Raw genomic sequence first — 23,235 nt, 5'->3', positions numbered from 1 at the left:
GTTAGAATGCCAGAGTGTATACCTTGCCAGCTAGGGACAAGAGTCCCAGCTAGGGGCAAGAGTGCCATTAGCCCTCACCTCCTGGCTATACTCCTCTCAGCACTAAGCGCATATGTGCTGGCTTAGTACTCAGAGTATGCTATGCATCCCCTCTAGTGGCTGATGCACATGGAAAAGATGCCTTCTTTCTGGTACCTGCAGCTGACATATTTAAATCGAGATTTTTCATCAGGTGCTCCATAACACTGAAGTTTAAGCAGGGAGTCTGCTATGGCTGTATTATAGAAAGTGCTATACGCCTTCCCTCTAAATGTTGGCTTTTTTAGAGTCTTTCAGTTTAATAATTCAGATTTTGAAATATGACAGCATCTGGACACAGGGAGTGTCGCTGTGTTGGTGCTAGAGGTGCCTGCAGTGACAGCGGCCAGGTTAAGGTTGATTCCTGCCACATATTTGTGTCCACTCAGAGCACGTGGGAGAAGGGGACCGTGAGGAGAAGGTGAGCCTTGGGGAAAGCGAGGTAACTGGATCACTATCATTGTCCTGCTTCTGTTCCTCTTTGCAGCTCAGGAGTGAAGACCCTGCCCCACAATGCCAAGGTGCACTACAACTACGCCAATTTCCTCAAAGACCAGGGCCGTAACGTTGAGGCGATCTACCACTACAAAACTGCTCTCAAGTAAGTCCCTTGATGGCTTGTGGGGCTCTGGCTGTGTGGTACTGTTATCCCTGCCCTTCCATGCCGGGCATGGGGCAAGCTGCCTGCTCCTCACCACTGATTCCCAGGGGTAGCTTGGCTTTCGGAGGCTGGGAAAGTTCCCTGGCTCAGTGTTTGTGTGTCATTAAATGAGATAGCTTGGCTTCCCTCCAGCTCCACACGTGTGTGTGTGTGCACACTTCAATATATGCAATAGAAATGTTACCATAGCTACACGTTGAGCAATGAGGTGTCATTTACACAGCTGAATGTATGCTGGTAAGCAGGAGGTAGTTGTTCTAAATGCATTTTCAGGTTCCTGGGCCATTTATCTTAGTAAATTGTTAATGGTGTGTGCCTGGAAAATGCCAGTGCTGTAGCCATCTGAAGTGCAGTAATAATAATAGTACTTACTACTTGTATTGAGGCCTCTGTCCACAGAGCTTTGCATGAACACTAAACTAATTGATCCTGAAAATGTTCCTGTGCAGCAGCAGCATAAACATCATTACTGTGGCTCCTGCTAAAGCAGGAGGGTGAATCGCCGTGCCCATAGATGCATGGTAAAACTGGGCCCTGGGCTAGGCTGTAATATAGGACATCTCCTGTGGTATAGGTCTTTGGAGGACCCTCCTGACCATGGGTGGATGGAATCACTCCCTGAGAGCAGCATCGCTCCTGCTGGGGCTGTTAGTGCAGATCAGCTGGGGCCTCGGGGAATTCTTTCTGCCTGGACAGTGCTCAGTGCAGCAAGCAGGTCACCCCAGTTCCCCAGACCTCTCCGCTCTGGTCCTGGGGGTCTGGGATAAGGGACAAGTCCCTCAGGGGTATAAGTGCAGGGGAAAAGGCAAGGGGACACGTTGGCAAGGGAAAGCAAACATGGAGGGTGCAGATGTCTTTGGGAATAAAAGCATATGTGGGAAGGACAGACAAGGTGAGGAGTGGCTCAGATGATGGACAGCAAGGACAGAGCTCAGCTCTATAGGGCATGTCAGGAGGTGCAAGTCATGTTCTTTCCTGACACATAGTGTGGCAGGAAACTCCAGAAATTACATCTGTGTTTTGTCTTCTGGCCAGCTGGCAGGGTTATAACAAAGGCTCTCCCAGGGCTCCTATCCCACCCAGGCTAAGCTTGCAGGACAGGAGTTCAGTGTCACTGAGGAGGGCCTGAACCTGGGTGAAAACTTTTTAGCTTCTTTGAGCAGCATCCTGTTCTGTTTTACCATGCTGGGCATTTAGGAAGTCATTTAGAAAAACCTCTATCCTATTTTTTAATGTTTCCAGGACTGGAAAATCCAGCACAACCACCAAGGTACTGAAGGTTAATTACCTTGGCTCTTGAAAACATCCTCCGTGTTTTTTTAGTCTCATTTGTTTAATGTCATCTTCCAGTCACTGGGTTTGTTCAAATGCCACACTGAAGATCCCACTACTGTTTTCCATAGTGATCAGCTCCTCCCTTTACCTGCTGCTTGATACAACCCACTGATGTAGTTGCTGGCATTTTCAGTGTCATGTGAGTTTTTGCAGTCCTCCAGCTGTTCAGCTATTCTCTGAACTTTCTCCAACTTACCAGAAAAGCCCATTGCAAGTTAAAAAGAAAGGCTAACAAAAATTAAGTCCTGCAGTGAACATGTGAGCACAAAGGAATGCAACAGCTCCTACCAAAATTCCCTCTGCTTGTGTAAATGGGATTTGCTAATGAAAGATTCTGCTCTTTAACTCAGCAGCACCCATTTATTATAATTATTATGCTGCCTTCTGCTCTGCCGTATTTCAATTGTGAAAGAGTCTGCTTTGAGAACTGATTGCTAACGTTTCCCCAACTTTATTAGATAGTGTGGTTTGTGCCAATGGTATTGTTTATAGAATATTGAAAGCCTCGTTGGGACTTGGAGCCACACAGAACCAGCCGTGCTCTTCTCTAGGTGCCTGGTGTCTTGGTGACACCAGGGCTAGTGCTTCACTTACTTCACTACTATCAGGATTAGCTGCTCTTCTGAAAAGCGAGACCAACCATGTGCATTTGCTATCTGACCGAGCAGTGCAGACCAGGAGTTGGGAGTCTCCCACTGGCTCCACCACTGGGAAGCTACATTACTTGATCCCTTGTCTCTCTGCACCTGCTTTCCCTATTTTTACACCTTTTCCCCACTCCTTTCACAGGGAAATTACTTGTGTAATAAGCAATAAAACAGTGCAAGTGAAAAGTATATGTGTTCTCCAGTTGAGAATTACATTCCATGTCTTTACCTCAGACATACCCCTTCTGAAGTGCCTGGGGTTGTGTGCAGGCCTTGCAGCCTCTGCTAGGTGTCTACATGTGGTGGCTGCATTGAAGCAGTAGAGAAGATGATGGATGTGGAACGGGCAGCATGATGGTGGATATAGTAGAAGACCCTAGACAGGTATCACAGCTAAGAACAGATTTCACGTCCAAGCTATTTACCCATCCTCACGCATTCCATCTGTGCAATCACTGCTCTGATTGTAGACCAGTTACTCTACAGGTAGAGAGAAGGAAGTAGTAGCTCTAATATCCTGACCAGATTTGAATGGTTTGGGTTTTTTTTTGGCTACTGGCCTGACCTGAAAATGGAAGAACAGCTGGGGAACTGGATTACCCACTCGCTCCATGAATTTTCTCATCAGGGAGCAAGCAGACCAGCCACTGAAGTGCTAACACAACAAGCTTCCCTGGTTTCCCCCAGGTATCTCTCTCTGGGTGTCTGCTCTCTGGGTTCCACCTGGACCCCAGATTATAGCAAACACAAGCTACTCAAGAGGCTTTGCAGTCTGACAGCAGCACTCTCAGAAGTAGGGAAGATCAAAATATTGTATCTGCCTAGTGTGCAGTGAGATCAATGAAGGAATTAATAAGGAAATTGAGTCATTAAGGACGTGGACTGCCACTGCCTGGGAGCTCCTGGGAGGTAGGAAAGACAGAACATGTGCCTCATACTGGCTCTGTCTGAGGCACATGTGTGATGGCTCATCCACCATTCCAACTCACTTCTAAAGCTTGTGCCAAATTACAGTGTAAGGTCTGCTTGATCTCTGGTGAATGAGTTTAACTGTTTACTAAACAAAAGTGATCCTGTCAGTCTGCACTCCGCTGCTTGAACCGCTTGCAATTACCATTCCACCAACGTAACGATGCGCTTCCACGCGCTGCTGCTCTGCCAGAAGTGTTGGTTGCCATGTAGCTACTCAGCAGAGCAACCCATTGCTCCTGTGAAGTAGGTAGGTGATGTTGTAGCTAGAGCTGTGGGAAAAGATGCTGAAGTGCACAAAGGTTACGTAGTGAAATAATAGCAATTGAGACTAAATCCTGGGAAGGTTGATCCCTGGTACTTTAATCACTTGCTCCCATTCCTGCTTTCAAAATCAGGTTTGTCCTCTGCTGGTACATCTCTGTTAACTTCAGGGCAGGTAAGTGGTGGAGGAGAATGTGCTTTCTCTGACAGTGAAACAACAACACAAGTTTCCAAGGCAAACTTGGTGATTGAGTCCAGCAACTAGTTGTTGATGCTGTTGCAGGTAGCCTGCCAAAAAGCTCATTCCCCAGCCCAGGGGCCAGTAATACCCTGACCTTGGCCAGGCTGAGGTAATTAGTGCAATCTAATTATGTTGCCCGAGAGTGGGGGAAATGAAACTGAAATGAAATGCAAAAATGGAGAAAACCATTTGAATTGGAGATGTGGAGAATGAAAAATACAAATTCTGTGTATGCAGGAAAGGCTCCTCCTGTATGTTAGGTTCCTAAAAGGGGAATGATGGAAGCAGAGCCCTTCAGAGATGCAAGATGAGTTACCCATAAAGCAGACCTGATGAGCAGCTGGTGTTCTGCCGTTGTAGCAGAGGGTTATAAACCTTTCAGCTTACCTTCAGTAAAACAAGAAAAACACACTGCTGGATTGGACTGCTTCACTGGTTTGCCTGGCATGTGGTAGTGACCCCAGGAGATACTTGGGTTTTCTTCCTTGCAAAAAGTAAAGGCCAGAAGTACTCCATCTGAGATGTGAGCTGGCCATGGCTGCTCTGAAAGCTGGCCTTAAGGTCCTTGCTGCTGCTTCTGCTGCAGATATGCAGGTGCTGTGAGGCATTTCAGAGACTTCCTGCTCCTGCAGATCAAACAGTGCTGGTCTTGTCTGAAGCAAAACTCGTCTTCTCACTCTCGTGTTTGTGAGTGTGAATATGGCATTGTGCAGCCTCACGCAAATATGAAGAACAACTCTGATGTGCTAGTGAAGACATTTTTGCTGTTGTTGATGGCTACCAGGCTTTTGTCCTGCTTTTCCCCAGCCTTGTTTCCTGGACATTGCTGTTGAGACTGTTTTATAGCTCCTCAGGAATTCACATGTGCTGACATGCAGAGGGGGAAATAGCAGAGGCTTAAAACCTGTTTGATGAACATTCGTAATGCCTTTAATAACCCTTTTAACAACTTGGGGGAGGGGGAGAAATTCACCTTGCCTTCTACAATGGCACTCATTCAAAGTTTCAACTCCCAAAGCAGCACTGTCTTATCATCTATCTATGTGCTCATTGCCAGGGCCAGGCTCCCCATGGATGGCAGATTGATGTAAGGAGCAGCAAGTGGGGCTGAAGGAGGTTGCTGGGTTTCTTGCTGGAGTTGGGTGAATAAACGTGCTAATAATAGTTCTGTGCTATTCAAGCTGCATTTCTGTGTCTGGTCAGCATCTGAAAATTCATGTGTGCATTCTTGCATATAAAACCAGATAGATTTTCCCTTAATTAAAAAATGCCAATGTTGTGTTTAAGTGAATAGTGGGAGAGAAAGAGTTATCTTCGTCTGAAGGCTGATACTGTGACCATGATATAATATGACCATGATATAATATAAATGGGGGAATCATAACTGAATTTTTTCTTCATAACATTTTTGCTGGATGAAAGTCACAGAAATGGGATTGGGGGGGCTGAAAAATGAAAAGTGATAGAAAGAAGAAATACAGACAGTAGGGCGAGGGCAGAGAGGTGAAGTAGAAACTCAGGCTGGCCCTGCAAGCACCAGGCACCTCAGGGCAACCTTGCACTGGCCTCTGAGGTGCTGCCCTTTCCCAGGGGAGCCATGGGCAAGTGTGTGAACTTCCTCTTATCATCAGTGTAATAGCTGATACTATAGAGTTCTGCAGGAAGTATCCGCCATATATAAAAGTGTGAATTTATGTATATAAATGCACTGGTGTGTGTGTACACGAGAATGCCCACGTGTCTGCAATGTGCCTCTGTGTGTGTGTATGATCCATCAACAGGTTCATAGCCATAAGCTCCCTGTGGACTTTCCCTGCCAAATGCTTCTGACCAAACAGAGCAGAAAAGAGGACCAGCCTGCCTTGCAGAAACCTCCATTCTTCTTTATGGCATCTTCCAGAGAAGAGGGCCTCTGGCCATCAAGCAGGAATCCTTGGGCTGGCTTTCTTTGCAGCTCAGGGAGTTGCTCTGGTGCTCAGTCTTAAGAGGGAGGAGGGGGTGGGCCAGGAGGCAAGATGAACAGTATGAAAACACGTGGTGCTGTGACACGTGGCGGGGCTCTCACAGAGCTTGCAAATCATGGAATCACAGAATCACAGAATCCTAAGGGTTGGAAGGGACCTCAAAAGATCATCTAGTCCAACCCTCCTGCAAGAGCAGGGTAACCTAGAGTACATCACACAGGAACTTGTCCAGGCGGGCCTTGAGTATCTCCAACATAGGAGACTCCACAACCCCCCTGGGCAACCTGTTCCAGTGATCTGTCACTCTCACAGTAAAGAAATTTTTCCCAGTGTTCACATGGAACCTCCTATGCTCCAGTTTACACCCATTGCCCCTTGTCCTATCACTGGACATCACTGAAAAAAACCTAGCTCCATCATCCTGACACTCACCCTTTACATATTTGTAAACACTGATAAGGTCACCCCTCAGTCTCCTCTTCTCCAAGCTAAAGAGTCCCAGCTCCCTCAGCCTCTCCTCATAAGAGAGATGTTCCACTCCCTTAATCATCTTTGTAGCTCTGCGCTGGACTCTCTCCAGCAGCTCCCTGTCCTTCTTGAACTGAGGGGCCCAGAACTGGACACAATATTCCAGATGCGGCCTCACCAGGGCAGAGTAGAGGGGGAGGAGGACCTCTCTTGACCTACTAACCACACCCTTTCTAATGCACCCTAGGATGCCATTGGCCTTCTTGGCCACAAGGGCACATTGCTGGCTCATGGTCATCCTCCTATCCACCAGGACCCCGAGGTCCCTTTCCCCTTCACTACTGTCCAGCAGGTCAGCCCCCAACCTGTACTGGTACATGGTGTTGTTCTTCCCCAGATGCAGGACTCTACACTTTCCCTTGTTATATTTCATCAAGTTATTCCCTGCCCAACTCTCCAGCCTGTCCAGGTCTCGCTGGATGGCAGCACAGCCCTCTGGTGTGTCAGCCACTCCTCCCAGTTTAGTATCATCAGCAAACTTGCTGAGGGTACATTCGGTTCCCTCATCCAGGTCGTTGATGAAAATATTAAACAGCATTGGTCCCAGCACCGACCCCTGAGGGACTCCACTAGTCACAGACCTCTAGCTAGATTCTGCCCCATTGACCGCAACTCTCTGCCTTCTTCCTTCCAACCAGTTCTTGATCCACCTCACTACCTGATCATCAAGCCCACGCTTCCTTAGCTTGTCTATGAGGATGCTGTGGGAGACAGTATCAAATGCCTTACTGAAATCAAGAAAAACCACATCTACCGCTCTACCATCATCCATCCACCTAATTATTTGCTCATGGAAGGCTATAAGGTTGGTCAAACATGACTTCCCCTTGGTAAAGCCATGTTGGCTGCTCTTAATGACCCCCTCATCCTTGATATGTCTACAGATGGTGTCAAGAATAAATTGTTCCATCACCTTTCTGGGCATGGAGATAAGGCTGATCGGTCTGTAATTACCCGGGTCCTCCTTCTTGCCCTTCTTATAGACCGGTGTGACATTTGCCATCCTCCAATCCTCAGGCACCTCGCCTGTTTCCCACGACTTACCAGAGATGATGGAGAGTGGCTCAGCAATGACCTCTGCCAGCTCCCTCAGCACCCGTGGGTGTATTCCATCCGGACCCATCGATTTATAGATGTCCAGATTACTTAACTGATCCCTAACCCCATCCTCATCTACCAAAGTAAACTCCTCCTTTATCCTGACTCCTTCTGGGGCTATAGGAATCTGGGTCCCCTGGGGAGAGTCTGCAGGAGTAAAGACAGAGGCAAAGAAGGCATTCAACACCTCTGCCTTCTTTATATCCTCTGTCTCCAGGGCACCCACCTCATTCAGCAGTGGGCCTATACTGCTTCTTGTGTTAGTTTTATTCGCTATGTATTTGAAGAAGCCCTTTCTATTGTCCTTGACCCGACTTGCCAGATTAAGTTCCAAGGAGGCCTTAGCTGTCCTAATTGCTTCCCTACATCCTCTAACAGCTGGCCTATATTCCTCCCAAGTGGCCAGCCCCTCCTTCCATAATCCATGGATTCTCTTTTTCCATATGAATTTGCCCAGCAGTTCCTTGTTTAACCATGCTGGTCTCCTGGCTCCCCTACTTGACTTCCTACTCATTGGGACACTCTGATCCTGAGCTTTGAAGAAGTGGTCCTTGAATGCTGACCAACTATCTTGAGCCCCTTTACCACCTAGTACCCTTTGCCATGATACTTCCCTTCGCAATTGATCGAAGAGGCCAAAGTTTGCCCTTAGGAAATCCAGAAATGTGGCCTTGCTAGGTATTCTATTCCTCCCACACAAGATCCTAAACTCCACCATCTCATGGTCAAATAATACAGCTTAGAGCATTGCTCACACATGGAACCTGGGAGTGCTGGTTTGTGGCATCAAGAAGTGTCACGAGATCATGCTTGTGTATGCTTGGTACATGAGTGCAGGCTAGATGGGGGAGGAGGGAGAGGAATCAGTGTGGGTGCCATATCTATGTCCCTCACTGGGGGAATAAAACCAGTTCATAACATCACTGGAGTGGAAAGAAAAGGAGCAAGCAAAGCTGCTTTCTCCTCACTCCACTTTAGAAATAAAGCCCTAATCCTGTAAGGGAGACTCAGGTTTCCTGCTAAGCTTTCCCACACACCTTCCCACTGGGTTTTTATATATCTTAAATCAACAGTATCTGGGGTTGTTTAAATTCAGTTAAATTGCACTCTCCATGCAGTAAAAAAATTGTGTTCGTAAGGCCCTTTGTGTGTGTGTGTGCCTGTGTGTGTGCCTTGAAAATGCCTCTCAGCGTGGACTGCAGGTGGCCTTGGATACCATCTGTGATTTATTTCTGGAAAGAATTAAAATACCAGCACCATTTGTTAGCCTGTTTTTACAGTGAGTCAAAAATGTGCAGTGCTGCTTTGCTGTGACTGCCACGGCTCTGTTTGCTCCCGAAACTGTGAGTGCCCTTCTGACCCTTAATGGTACTTAGGTCAGGCCCTTGGAGCAAGCCCTATGCTTAGACACTTGATGAAACATCTTCATAGAGACTTCACATAATGCACTGTGTTAGTGGGTGTTACAGACTTGAGGCTGATCACATCCAAGTAGTCAGAAACATCTTTGCACAGTGTTTTTCTGAATTGCGTTTTGACAGTAGGCTTTTGGGGTAATTGGTGCTCCTGTGTACGTGTATATGGTGGTTGTCCTGAAGCTAGGCAGAATTGTTGAGTAATTTAGTAGTAATTGATGGCTGAGAAGGCTGCCTGATAATTTGAATCAGAGACTTAATGGCCGTTGCAACACAGTGCATGGGATGATGGCCAAGTTCCTTCAGCCAGTGCAATGTATTTTTTCTCTATGAAGTGCTAATCCCTGCCTGTTTTGGGGTGTGCTCCACCTCTGCTCAGTTTTTCTACTTTTTAGTGATAAAATATTAATTAATCAAGGCATGGGCTTTTATTTTCTCAAAACCAGAACCGACGTAAGTGCAGCCATAAGCCCTGATGCAGAAGCAGTAAACGTGTAATTGCACTGACAGCGGTGGAAGCTACACATAGATGCATATATAACTCACCCCTGGACAATGGTATTTACAGCCAGGGCCCTTTTCTAGAACATGGCTTCTGTCATGGTTGCAGGTCCTTCTACACTGTGCTTCAGGGACTTGATGGCTTTTCAAATGCATCTTCTTGGAGAAGAGCCCCCATCAGCTGTGAGAATGACTGCTCTGTAGCCTACCTCAGGCACTGCATCATTGCTCTGACTACTTAGATATTAGGGACTGAGCTAAAAATCTGGGGAATGGAAACTGTTTCCCTATTGAAGCTGCAAAGCTGTTTTCTTAGTGGGACAAGGCATCTATTTTGATTTTTATGTGGGCCATGCAGAGAGAGACTTATGGCTGTATTACCCAGGTATTTGAGTCTACTTTTCACTTTTGGCTAATGAGAACCTCAGATCCAAGGGTTAATGACTTGATCCCACAGTTATTTCTTTTTCCCTAGCCGGCTGTCCTTGTCTTTGTGAAAACTTTGATCAAAGAATGACCAAGTGGCACTTATTATCATCGTGCTAAATCATCAGAGACTTGCCTTCACTGTGCCTTACCACAGGTCAGCAGAAAAATTGGTTCCCAGCACACGTTTGTCAAGGACAACCTTGAGACTTTCTGTGAAGGCTTGGCAGGAGTTGCTGAGGCACTCAGCTTATCCCCAGACTTCTGAATGGCCCCTTTGAGCAATTTGGGCACTGTTGGAATGGGTTCTTCTCTGATTTACACCGAAGGCTGAGGCAACCCCCAGACATCTTGGAGACAGCAGTGATTACGGGTGGCGGTGTGGGGCTGTACAGCTTCCTCCAGCACCTCTTAACCTTGGGAGATGATAGGTGTGATTTCATCCCATCTGCTTCAGTGAGATACAGATTGTTATTTCATCCCCTCGTGTAGCAGTTTAGTGGAAGAACCCACCCAGTGGTCTCCTGTTTGCTGTGGTGTACCTCTAGTTTCTGTGGGCTCTGTGGATATGCCTGCACTATTTACGCTGTCTGTAAGTCAGGCACGTCGTGAATTATTAGTCCTTTGTTTGGCTTGAGTGGTTTCTGGAATTTTCCAGGACTTACATGAATCCTGCATAAATTTTTTATGTGAGAGCATAAGCAGGCAGCCCAGTTTGATAACCTCATATTGCCTCAGCTCTGCAGGGAACATGTGAATTTAGCAGGAAACATTTTATTTATTTATATTTAGCTGTAACATTGTTTGACTTAAAATCCTGGTTTTCTCCTCAACTGTAGCTCTTAAGCTTCTGCCCCTGCCCAAGTTTGAAAATTTAATGAAAATTCAGAAATTGTAATATTGTTTAATGAGCTGCAGGTTTGTTTTTTTTAAATGGCATGCTTCTGGGTGGTTTTTTTTTTCTGAAGAGTTAATTGGGCTTTTGTCAATGTACAGATTAAATCTATTCGGCTTCTCTTCTCCCTCATTTCTGTCCCAGAGCTGTTTTCCTCAATATTAGGGTTCAACACGTCCCTGTGCTCTGGCCATCAGCCTGTGGGGCTCACCCTGGTGAAAGGGTTTGCTGGTGGTAGGGTGCCCATGGGCTGCTGTTCCTGCCAGCTTGGTGGCCAGGCAGCAGGAGAAGGACCCTTCTTCCTTCCACTGATCCCTGGCTGAGATTCAGCACTTATTATTTATACTGAACTAGCCTCTGGAGATCCCAGCTGAGATCAAGATCCACTGTGCTGACCACTGACTGAAGCTGGAGGTTGTCATCACCACAGAGGGCTTTTGCTGTGAGTGGAGAGGCAGGGAAGTATGTGAGTATGGGGCAGAGAAATTTTATTGTCCCTTTAGTGACAGGGCATGGACACCCTGAGAGACAGAGTTGTCCTAGGCCATGTGGGAAATGTGGTAGAGATGAGCACCATCTCTCGGTGTCCACATTGTAGGTGCTCAGTGCCAAAATGTAGGTGACTTCTGCCCACCAGAAGGTAGAAGACTTTCAGGTAGGCTGGGGTACCCAAGGCATCTGGCAGGGGACCCCCTACCCTTCAGCAGAAGCAGGGAGAGGCCAACCTGGGTGGGTGTCTGAACTAGCTATAGGCACTGGTGATCAGGCACTCTCCACACTGACTTCTTGAACAGAACCTTTATCAGGACCTGAGCCAGTCCGTGTAACACCAGTGAGGACTCTAATGGGACACACAGGGCTGCTAAAGGATGCTCTGAGAGCTCCTGGCACCATGCTGGGGTGGGATCACTCCCTGTCTTGTTCTCAGTGTTGTGTCAGGCCTTGAGCCAGGCCATCTCATAGCTGAGTACTTGGAAATGAGTGTGATGTAATACTCAACCTGTGTACAGCCAGGAGTCTGACTGCTTTGTCACACTTTCACTGAAGAAGCTTATGCCTGAGGCTTCCAATAGAACCTAAAAGCGTTAGATCTCTCACCTACTGTTTTTTCAACAGGATTTCCAGGTTTGGGGTTTGTTTTTTTTTTAAATATAGAAAGCCCCAGCCTGCCACAAACCTTCTGCCAAGCTGAAGGGTGTTACCTTTGAGGAAATACTGATGCAACTACAAAAACTCTTCAGAAGAAAACCAGCTGCTGCTTAATATTGCAGGATCATCTCTCCAGCTATAAAAAGAATTCAAATGCTGCAAATTGAAGGTCTTTTTGAGAAAGACATAGGATCTGGCTCCATGACCCTGCACGTCTCTACATCATGTAGAGCAGCTCTTAGAACAAGGTGCCACACTTGAGGCCATGGCCCGAGTTGTTGCCAGTGCAGGATTGTTCCCTATAGGATGACTGGTCTCAGAATTACATCAAGTCAAACTTTAATTCAGCATGATACAGAGCTTTATTGAGAACTATGTAGACACATGAACATGAGTGTGAGGTAATATTAAGATTGGAAAATTTGCTTGAAATAGTATACCGGAATAAATATAAAATGGGCAGTATAAAAATTTGGCACAGATGAAACGTTATTCATGTAACATTCTTACTTTTGTTGGCAAAATGATGCTAATAAAATATTACAGTATATGTTGGAACGGGGCAAAATGTGCCTTAAAAACCAGTTGCCATGCTGCCAGCAAGTAATTGGGCTTGAATAATTAAGGCCTGACAGCGTGCTTAATCTGGCTGAAGTGAGCCCTGTGGATGCTGAGCACTGTGGCAGGGTCATGCAGGCACGGGGAGAGCTGAAAGCAGGCAGCAGGGATGTGTCCTGCGCTATGGAGGACTTAGGAGAGGAGGTCTGTCCCAGGGGCTTTCAGCCTCTCTTTTCCTCTTAGGAATAAGAGAGGTAACACAACCTGTTTTGTCACGGCAGCTCAGCAGTGGTAATTAATCACAGCTGCTTCAAAGGTGGAACATTCCCTGCGAATGCTAGGTTTTAAATGCATTCTTTAATCAAAAGATGCATTAACAAAAACCAGGCATGCTCGTTCTTCCCAGCTGAGTAAGTTGCTGATTCTTCTTTTTAGCAGAAATTAATGCGCGTGGAGCCCCTTTGAATATTGTGCCGGGTAATGCAAGCAGGTTTTTTCTTTCTGCTGCTGCCATAGCATGGCCATTAGGATAATAATAGCCAGTGTTGCTTACAGCTTTTATAATAGTTTTAAGGACTCATGTTTTAAGTCACTGGGAACAGGCTTATCATCAATACTTGGAGAGTGGCAAGGGGCTGAGCACTGGGCTGCGACACCAGAGAGAATCGCACCCTAGTGTGTGACATCTCACGGCTGTCCTAGCTCTGAGAGGTGGCTATGGACTGCTTTCAATAACCTTTCATCATGCAGTGGCTGTGGGGGGCTGCGTGGACCCTGAAAGCTGGCATTGAAGCCTTTTCCATGCTGTTTGTGGAAGATTTGCAGGCTTTATTGCATGTTGGTCTGGCCCTGTCCCCTGTTATTTTCTGTCCCTGCACAGCAATGGCTGTGCAAAACCACATAATGCTCTTAAGAGCAAGTGGGGAGTTGTCATACTAACGGCTTTTGCCCCCTGAATACCTCTGGCACCAGACTAAGAGCTGTTTAAAGGCAGGACTGGGAGGAGAGCTTGCCAGTTGCTTAAGTGGTCTCTCTCAATCTGAATTAAAAGAATTAAAATTCTTGGTTGTAGTCATGACAACAGATTCCCTCCCTTTCTCTTTTTACTGGAATTGTCTTGTAGTTCAGATACGGTGCCAAACAAAACCCCTCAAATCAAAGAAAAGATGTTTCAGGTAATAGCAACATTAAACTAAAAGGCAAAATAAATGGTCATCAGCATTTTAATGACTGTGTTATGTTTTATTACTGGTATCTTCTTGTGAAACTGAATCTGTTGGCTATGCAAGTCAATAAGGCTTTTGTTTGGTGGTATTACAGGGAATTTTGCTAGCCTAAAAGAAGTGGGGATAATTACTAGCAGAACTTCTTGTGCAGTGTATACCTATAATAGTTAAAGGGAAAGCTGCTTAAATTTATTCTGACAATTGCAGATACAGCACTGGAGGAATCATTTGAATTATTCATTCTGCGACAAGGAAACATCCCACTTGTCTTCCATTTAGAAATGAAATCCCAGTCTGATTAAAAATATACTTTTATGGGTTGGTTTCTTTTTTTCTAGAGCAATTTTTCCATTTTGAAACTTCTATTATAGTTGCCTGTGAATGTAGATTTTTAAAGAAAATTATTCTGATTTCTAAAAGAAAGGAGAAACTGATTTTTTTTTACATGAACTGCTTCTTGTAGAATAAGTTTAATGAAATTCAGCTTTCTTTCATAAATAATGCAGCACTTGCATTTGATTAGGTGTAGCCTAGAGGAATTTCTACCTAATCAGATGCATAGCAAGAAGGATATTGCCTGCAGACTGTTACCATTATCAGTGGTGGTGGCAAGGAAAATACAGCTCTGTGTGTGTCCAGATAGAAAGCTTTGTTTCTTGAGAGAGGTTGCAAAACAAAGCATACATGTTCCAACTGATTCCTCGCATCTCAGTGTCCTGACTGTAAAATAAGGTCTGGCTTCTGCGTATTGTCATTATTGTGGCATGAAGAGACCTCAGGTTAACTGGAGACCTCCTTGGCCTGGTAATGTGTTTCTGACCCTTCCAAAAAATAAATACATGTGGGAAGAGACAATCTTTGCATCAGAGGGCTCATGGTCAAAATCAGCAGAGTAGACACTGGCAATAGCTGGAGCCTGTTCCAAAAGTATTGAGAAACAGCACCAAGCCTCCTGATAACATCAAAACGGAAAACAATGTTCATGTGCCTCCATTCATTAAGAAGATAGATCACGTACAGCAAACCAGTTTGCAAATGGTGTATCTGCAAGTTTTGCAGAAACATTTTGAGAGTTCTTAAGTAAATGTTGGTTTAATTAGTCATTTATGGTCAAGTTTTACACAGTTCTGTAAATCCAGGCACAAGACTTTGTTCTACTCTGGTTTTATCCCCAGGAAGTCATTAGTAACAGCAGTGGGTGTGCATGAACAGAGGGTAGGTTGAATAAGGCCATTAGTGCTTTAGTCAACATCATACTAATAAATAAAAAAGGGTCTGGTCCCCATTCTCTAGCCCTTAGGTCAGTTGGCATAAACAGACCCACAAGTATTCAGTATTTGTATCCTTTGAGAAACAGTGACCAAACCCAACTTGGCCGCTGGGACCAAACAGTGGTCTGGGCTTAGCCCTGGAACACTCCTGGCAACTATTTGAGGGTGATGTGAAAGTGTTAGGAACCATGTTTAACAGTACAACAGCATGGAAGGTCATGGGCTCAGCCTCCAGCTCCGGTTACTCCACTAGATATGATGCTCTCTTAGGGCTTGGTTATAGCTCTGCTGAACTCAGTTGAATGGCATCTCATTCTACCACCTTAATAGAGTAATATTCCAAATAAAGCTGTAAAGAACTGAATCCTAATGGCAAAGCTCAATGCCATTGCCTTATCTCACCGTGCTCAGATTTTTCTCTCAATGTTTGTTCAGATATGTAAAATTGCAAATGTCAGAGGTTCTTCAGGCTACATGCTAAGCGGGTTTAAGCTGACAATTTTTTGCTAGCTGGGGTTCTCGTTTTTCATTTGTATTTCTTGGAAAAGGCAATGAGATGTAATGAATAAATGTAAAACACAAGAAACAGAGCCCAGGGTGCATGGGAGTTGTGCTTGCGTCCTGTCATTTGCTGTCGAGAGGTTTTAGCGCTGAGTGCAGAAATGTATTTATGTAGCTGCTGGTCAGAACTGTGCAATTTAAAGGTTAAATCAGTTCTATTTTTTAATCTTGAGTTTTCATTCCTCTCCACATTGGTGCAAGGAAATCTTCTGGGCCTAAAATTTCATAGGAGCAGCAGAGGCCAAGAACAGAATTAATTTCTGAGTTTGAGAGCAAAATCATCAGGTTTAGGGCTGTAAAATGTTAATCTGTTTCTTTCCCAAGACTTGTCTGAAATACTTTTGCCCACTAATAACTGAAGCTGTTTCATGTCACATATTAAAGCTGTTTTTATGTGTGAGTACTGAAAAAAGTTTTACAGAGCAGTCAGTGTCACCTCTGTGCCTGGCAAAATCTTGGAGCAGATTCTCCTGGAAGGCATGCTAAGGCACATGAAAATCAACAAGGTGCTTGGTGACAGCCAGCATGGCTTCACTAAGGGGAAATCCTGCCTGACCAATCCGGTGGCCTTCTATGATGGGGCTACGGAACTGATGGAGAGGGGTAGAGCAGTTGATGTCATCTACCTGGACTTGTGTAAAGCGTTCGACACTGTCCCACATGACATCCTTGTCTCATAATTGGAGAGACATCAATTTGATAGATGGACCACTCGGTGGATAAAGAACTGGCTGGATGGCTGCACGCAAAGAGTTGTGGTCAATGGCTCAATGTCCGGCTGGAGACCAGTAACAAGTGGTGTCCCTCAGGGATCGGTGTTGGGACCGGTCTTGTTCAACATCTTTGTCGCTGACATGGACAGTGGGATTGAGTGCGCCCTCAGCAAGTTTGCCGATGACACCAAGCTGTGTGGTTCAGTTGATTCGCTGGAGGGAAGGAATGCCATCCAGAGGGACCTTGACACGCTTGTGAGGTGGGCTGATGCCAACCTCATGAAGTTTAACCATGCCAAGTGCAAGGTCCTACACCTGGGTCGGAGCAATCCCAGGCACAGCTACAGGTTGGGCAGAGAAGAGATTCAGAGCAGCCCTGCGGAGAAGGACTTGGGGGTGTTGGTCGATGAGAAAATGAACATGAGCCGGCTTCAGTGTGTGCTCGCAGCCCAGAAAGCCAACCGTATCCTGTGCTGCATCAAAAGGAGCGTGACCAGCAGGTCGAAGGAGGTGATCCTGCCCCTCTACTCTGCTCTTGTGAGACCTCACCTGGAGTATTGTGTGCAGTTCTGGTGTCCTCAACATAAAAAGGACATGGAACTGTTGGAACAAGTCCAGAGAAGGGCCACGAGGATGATCAGGGGACTGGAGCACCTCCTGTATGAAGACAGGCTGAGGAAGTTGGGGCTGTTCAGCCTGGAGAAGAGAAGGCTGTGTGGAGGCCTCATAGCAGCCTTCCAATATCTGAAGGGGGCCTACAGGGATGCTGAGGAGGGACTCTTCATTAGGGACTGTAGTGATAGGACAAGGAGTAATGGGTTAAAATTTAAACAGGGGAAGTTTACATTGGATATAAGAAGGAAATTCTTTCCTGTTAGAGTGGTGAGGCACTGAAATAGGTTGCCCAGGGAGGTTGTGAATGCTCCATCCCTGGCAGTGTTCAAGGCCAGGTTGGACGAGGCCTTGGGTGGCATGGTTTAGTGTGAGGTGTCCCTGCCCATGGCAGGGGGTTGGAACTAGATGATCTTAAGGTCCTTTCCAACCCTAACTATTCTATGACTCTATGATTCCATAAAAGTAGCGCACAGCTTGTATCATAGCCAACTGGCAAAAAAACAGCCTCAGAAATATATCTCCCAGACCTTCTTTTGGTCCAAAACAATGTCAGAATCACATGGAAAAATGGGAAACAAGGCTGAGCCTTTGGTCATTTGCCCTAAGATAGATAAGATGTTCTTCACTTAGGATCCTGGTCAAGGTACCACACAGAGCTGCTTTCCAAGTGCTGAAGACCAGGCAAGCTTGATCCTTCCCATTGCTCTCCTGCTGCTGTTCTGGAAAGCATTTCTCCCAGCTTGCTTCAGCTGCGGAGGCTTAGCCTTGATGACCAGTGGGTTTTAGGGCCAAGGTCAAGATCCAACACTGTATCCTCATCACCATCTTGTCCTTTGCTGATTCTTCTCCAAGCGCAGGTAGCCTCTTGCGTCCCAGAATGTGTCAGGCTCACTGGGTAACTTCAGTGATGGAAAGCATTACTATTCCTGTGCCAAATGCAGTCTCACCATGAATTTCCTAGTCTCTGCTCCTCTGTGACAAAACCAATTGGGGAGCCCTTCAAAATTTACTTGAGCAGCAAATGCAGGTGGTATGGGTGAGTGGAGACACTGGGCAATGCACCTGAGGGCCTGCAGCAGAAGTGGTTACCTCTGAGAGACAGGACGCTTATCTGTACAGGACGGAGGTTCGTAGAGTCTGCAGTCGTTAGTTACTGTAAGTGGTGGTCACTACATTTATCTTCTGTCGTTATAATAGGTTCAGTAAGTAATCTCTGTCTGCTAGGCTTATTGTTGGGTAAAAAAAAGGGACTTCGGGCTCTTCTCTTACTTACGTGTAGGAAACATCCTAGGTCTGTTACAGGTGCATGTCCATTTTCCCTGGAGTTCCTTCATGTGTTCCCAGCTTCACCCCCAAGTAAGACTGTGCCAAAATCACTTATATTCTGTGAAGCAAAAATGTGACTGATACAAATGTTGCAGCAGTGTGTAAAATACTAAATTATTCATGGTACTTAAGCACAGAAAATCCCAGGGCTGAACTGACATAATGAAAAACTCCAGGCGAAAAAAACCCACCATGGAAAGTTTTAGATTAAAAACAGTTGCAGACTTCATATTCAGGCTATATTATGGAGTCTTAATCCCTTCTTCCTTTAAATGCCCCTCCTCATGCTGTACCCTGAGCTATCATAGCCAGCTATTTTTAATGTCATTATCCACATCACTTTCCCATGAACAGGGACCTAAGGCAAAGAAATGTCAGATGTCCTCATTTAAAACAGAATATCTACAGTGGCAGCGGGATTTGTGACTAGGTCTTCTCAAACCCAAGCATTGGCCATCTTAACCTGCTTCCTCCCTATCATGAATGGTCATCTTGAGTTCAGTGGACAAGCACCTGTGCACCATTTCATACCAGAGCATTGGACTTTCTCAGTTCGTTGGTCTTCCAGCTTGCCTGGGACTTGTGGGCTACTGACATAGATTTATTTCTTTATTATAATGAATGAAGCTCAGTTTTCCCCTATCTATGACACAAGGGGTCCTGGGTGCTAAATGTTACCCTGGATTACTTTCCCCTCTAGAGTTTTCTGGTGGAAGATCTCCAAACCAAAATAGTAATGTGGGAGCACAACTTTGAGAATTTAAGCAGCTGAATGGACCGTAACGTGCTGCTTAGTTCATGGAGAATTTTAACGGGCCAATATGTAGTGTTGTAACTGAAACACATTGATGTAAAGATCAACAGATCAGTTAAAAGAACTGAACCACGTAGTAAAAAATGATAACTAAAAGCTTAGGGAATTCATACTGTTAAGCAGTCTATTTCCATATTTTTGTATCATTTTGTTTGGTCTTGAAAACATTGTTCAACGGCTGATTTCAAGTTTCCTTTTGCACTTTATTGTTACTTTTACTGTGGAAAACTGATTTAGAAAAAAACCCAACAAACAGCAAAACAGATCAATCAAAACTGTTTTGTTGGTTTCTGTGTATTTCAAAACATATTTCCATTGGAAATTTATTTTTGATAAGGCAGTTCTTGCTTGTTTGAAAAACATTTTGCATAAAAACATTCAAGCTGCTTTAGTCATTTTGCCTTTTGCTTTGAGGGTAAAAGAGACTTTCAGAAGTGTTCAGTGTTCCCTTTTGCCCTGGAGGCATACAGGAACTGTAGAAGAAGATCTGATTCGCTGTCTCTTTGAGAGTTGAAAAGGTTCCTCAGGGTCCCATGAGGACCTGCTACAAATGAAGGGAAAACAGTGTTTCCTAGCTGACATCCTTCCCTTTACCAAGTGATGAAAAGCAGTGGTGGCAGTATTAGTGACTTTGGCTTTACTTGTCAGTTAATGAGTGTCTGTAACTTGATGTTTCATTTTTCCTAGACTGTACCCTCGTCATGCAAGCGCTCTCAACAACTTGGGGACATTGACCAAAGATGTGGTGGAGGCAAAAAAGTACTATAGACGGGCCCTTCAGTTAAACCCTCAGCACAATCGAGCTCTCTTTAATCTCGGCAACCTGCTCAAGTAAGTTGAACGGGGAACAGGCACCAAGGAAATTCACATTTTCCCAATACTCATCACCAAACTATTTTTTTCTGCCAACTGGTAGAGGAGTTGCATTATTTCTTAGTGTCAGCCAGCAGTGCCAGCACAAAGGTAAGGCTTAGTTTGGATATCCTTATGCTTGTTTGGGTATCTTTATGGTAGTTTGGATATCTTTATGCTGTGTACTACATCACTTAAGGTGGTGTTTGCAATTGTGTTGCAATTAGAAAGTAGGTGAGGGTTTTACTGGAAATATTCACAAGAAAGAAAAATGGTAAAGACAGTCTTACTGCAAGAGAAATGGAAGGTCTTTGTATTATTCATCAGATTTTGTTGATTGAAATTAATCTTCAGTGGCAATAGTTTTTAAAAATACATATTGTCCTTTTAATTCATCATGTTTGCCTTATTATTCTCTGTGATTTTTTTTTTAATATAAAATATTAATACAAAAGGATATAAGCCAGAAGCAGCACCATGATATCTCATGTCAATAATATTTAAATCTGGCCTGTTGATGGGTTCTTTTATGACCCAGCAGATGGGTAGAAACTGGATTTGTTGCACTAGCAAAGCACAAAGGAAGCGTGGGAAAGTCTCTTAGAACTGCTGTTTGTTTTGTGTGCAATATGTCATATTTTTCCTAATGTGATAGTTAAGATATTGTATCCCCCTTTGGACATTACGTGCTCAGCATTGTTCCATGGTGCCATGTGTCGTACTATGTTAAAGGTGTGTGATGCTTACGCTAAACTCATGAAAAGAAAACACTCAGGTTCCACCCATGAATTTCCTGGGACTAGTAATGAAACTAACTGGCATAGGGAATTTCCAGTTGAATTCTGCTGAGTTCCTTACACCCATCCCTGCTCATAGTGTGGAAATATAGTGGTGGATATTAGATTTCACCTCCTGGAGTGCTGAGAAAGGCTGTCTCCAGGATTTTGGAAAGATGGGTTTGCTATTCCCATGTGGGAATCTACCTCTTGTTATTCCAGGTAAATAAGCTATCTAAGCATCAGTTGCTTCTGATTTACTAGAAGTCTGGTTTGAGGATCACAGGGTCAAATTTTTAAGGTTTTTTTTTTTCTACAGAAGTCCTAGATGAAATGTTTCTATTTTCTGTTTGCGTGCAGTGAGGACAACTATGTGCCAGAAGATGAATGTTCTCAGGAAGCATTGTAGAGTAATGGCTGAATAAGCCTCTGGTTTTGTTTACATATCCTAAAATAAAATTGTATGTCATCATATTCTTGCTTACAATAAATATTGGTGAGTAGATAATTAAACAATGCCAACAGATTTCTTAGTTAAAATAGACTCAAAGATGGCCTACCTAAAAGTGAGAAATCTCTTTCTCTGCTTTCATGGCCCATCGTCAGTGACACAGAGCAGCCTGATGCTGCTTTCTTGTGTTTTGTTTTGAAGCTTCCCTTTAAATAAATATGTAACTTCTCTATATACATTCATTTTTTTGGAGATACAGCATGAAAAACTGAGATGAATATCATTCAGAATACCTCACAATTTATAGTCTGTGGGATATTCTGTAAAGAGATGAGAAATAAAATATTACAAACACTTGAAGTAAATATTTATCCTGGCTTTCTGTTGCAAAAGAATGGGAGAGAGCTTCTTATTTGCAGTACTCTGTATATCCATACCTCAAATGCTCCAGTATTCAGTACACTGTTTCTTATAAAGAAAAGGCTCATGACTCTTACATGCTTTGAGTGTGTTACGGTTTCATTTCCAGAGGAAAAGTGAAATGCCTAGAAACAATGCCACTGAAACACTGAGTTTATTCAAAAGACTGCTTTTCTTCTGAATGTAGAATAACACACAATGTGTCCTGTTGCCGTGATTTAGTCAATGTTTAGTGAAACCATCCATTCAAGGGAAGGAGAACTGTTTGCTCTCTCTGATACAGGCTTCCGGATATGTATGTGTGTGGATGTGCTGACACAGGTTTGTGTAACCGTCTGAAGATGCAGATAGATATTACGTGTATTGAGATTTAAGATCTTTTAGAGAATGAAACATTATCCCTTCCATTTAAAGAAGCAAACTGAGTTATAATGTTCAGTGGTAGTGCATCTGGCTTTCTGGATGGTTTCTGGTTAGGATACTCTGCATTGCATGAAGTGCTATAGTTATCCATCAGTACCACATACATGTTGTAGCCTATTTCCTAAAAAAAAAAAAAAACAAAACCAAAAAAAAAAAACCCAACCAAACCAAAAAATCCAAACCAACAAAAAACAAACTCTGGCAGTGTCAAATTTATAGTAGATTAAAGAAATAACTTAGGTTGGAATGGACCTCTGAAAATCATTTGGTCAATCCTGCTGCTTAGAGCAAGTCTAATCGGATCAGGTTGCTTAGGGCTGCATCCAGCTGAATCTTGAGCACCTCGAAGGTGTTACAGAGATGTCACAATCTCTCTGTGCAACCTGTTACAGTGTTTGACCACCCTTGTGCTGAAAAATATTTTTCCTTATATCTAATCAGAATTTCCCATGGTACTACTTGCATCTCTTGCTTCTTGTCCTGTCACCGTGCACCTCTGTGAAGAGTTTGGCTCTGGTCTTTCTGTATCTTCCAGCCAGACAGTAACAGCCAGCAATGAAGTTACCCCTGAGCCTTCTCTTCTCCAGGCTGCACAGATATGGCTCTCTCAGCCTTTCCTCAAAGTAACAGGTGCTCTAGCCCTGACTTTTAGTGGCCCTCTTTTGGCCCTCTTTCACTGGGGAGCCCAACTCTTGACCGGCATTGCTCCAGGTGGTGTCTCACAAGCATCCTATAAAGGGGAAAGATCACTTCTCTGGCCCCACTTTTGGCCCTCTTTGCCATTGCTGGCCCGTGGTCAAGTTGTTCTCCACCAGGACCCCAGACGTCCCCCAACCTGTGCTTGAGCACAGAGTTATTCCACTCCAGGTGCAGGACTTGCATTTGCCTTTGTTGAACTTCACGAGGTTCCCACCAGACCTGGTCCCTCTGAAAAGCAGCTCTGCCTTGCAGTGTATTGTCCATTCCCCCACCTTGGTGTCATCCACATAGTATAGATGAATGGCAAAGGAGTGCATCTAAATTACCTGAATCGGTTTTAAACCAGGGAGTCAAACAGG

The 23,235-nt window shown here is 44.6% G+C and overlaps 1 protein-coding gene across 1 annotated transcript in view; it reads left to right on the top strand.

Annotated features, from left to right (window-relative positions):
- The window catches only part of TMTC1 (transmembrane O-mannosyltransferase targeting cadherins 1), a 147,213-nt gene that overhangs the window by 108,206 nt on the left and 15,772 nt on the right, over window positions 1–23,235 (top strand). The window contains exons 11-12 of the mRNA XM_057427857.1: window positions 566–679; window positions 19,943–20,086. Of these exons, the coding sequence (XP_057283840.1) occupies window positions 566–679; window positions 19,943–20,086 (258 nt within the window). The remainder of the gene's footprint in view (window positions 1–565; window positions 680–19,942; window positions 20,087–23,235) is intronic.

The sequence above is a fragment of the Pezoporus wallicus genome, unplaced genomic scaffold (assembly GCF_028554395.1).
Source record: "Pezoporus wallicus isolate ANWC-B61680 ecotype Strahan unplaced genomic scaffold, APGP_CSIRO_Pwel_v1 contig_2908, whole genome shotgun sequence".
Classification (NCBI taxonomy): Eukaryota; Metazoa; Chordata; class Aves; order Psittaciformes; family Psittacidae; genus Pezoporus; species Pezoporus wallicus.
The sequence above is the reverse complement of the archived record's forward strand: the minus strand, read 5'-3'. Positions and strand labels throughout refer to the sequence as shown.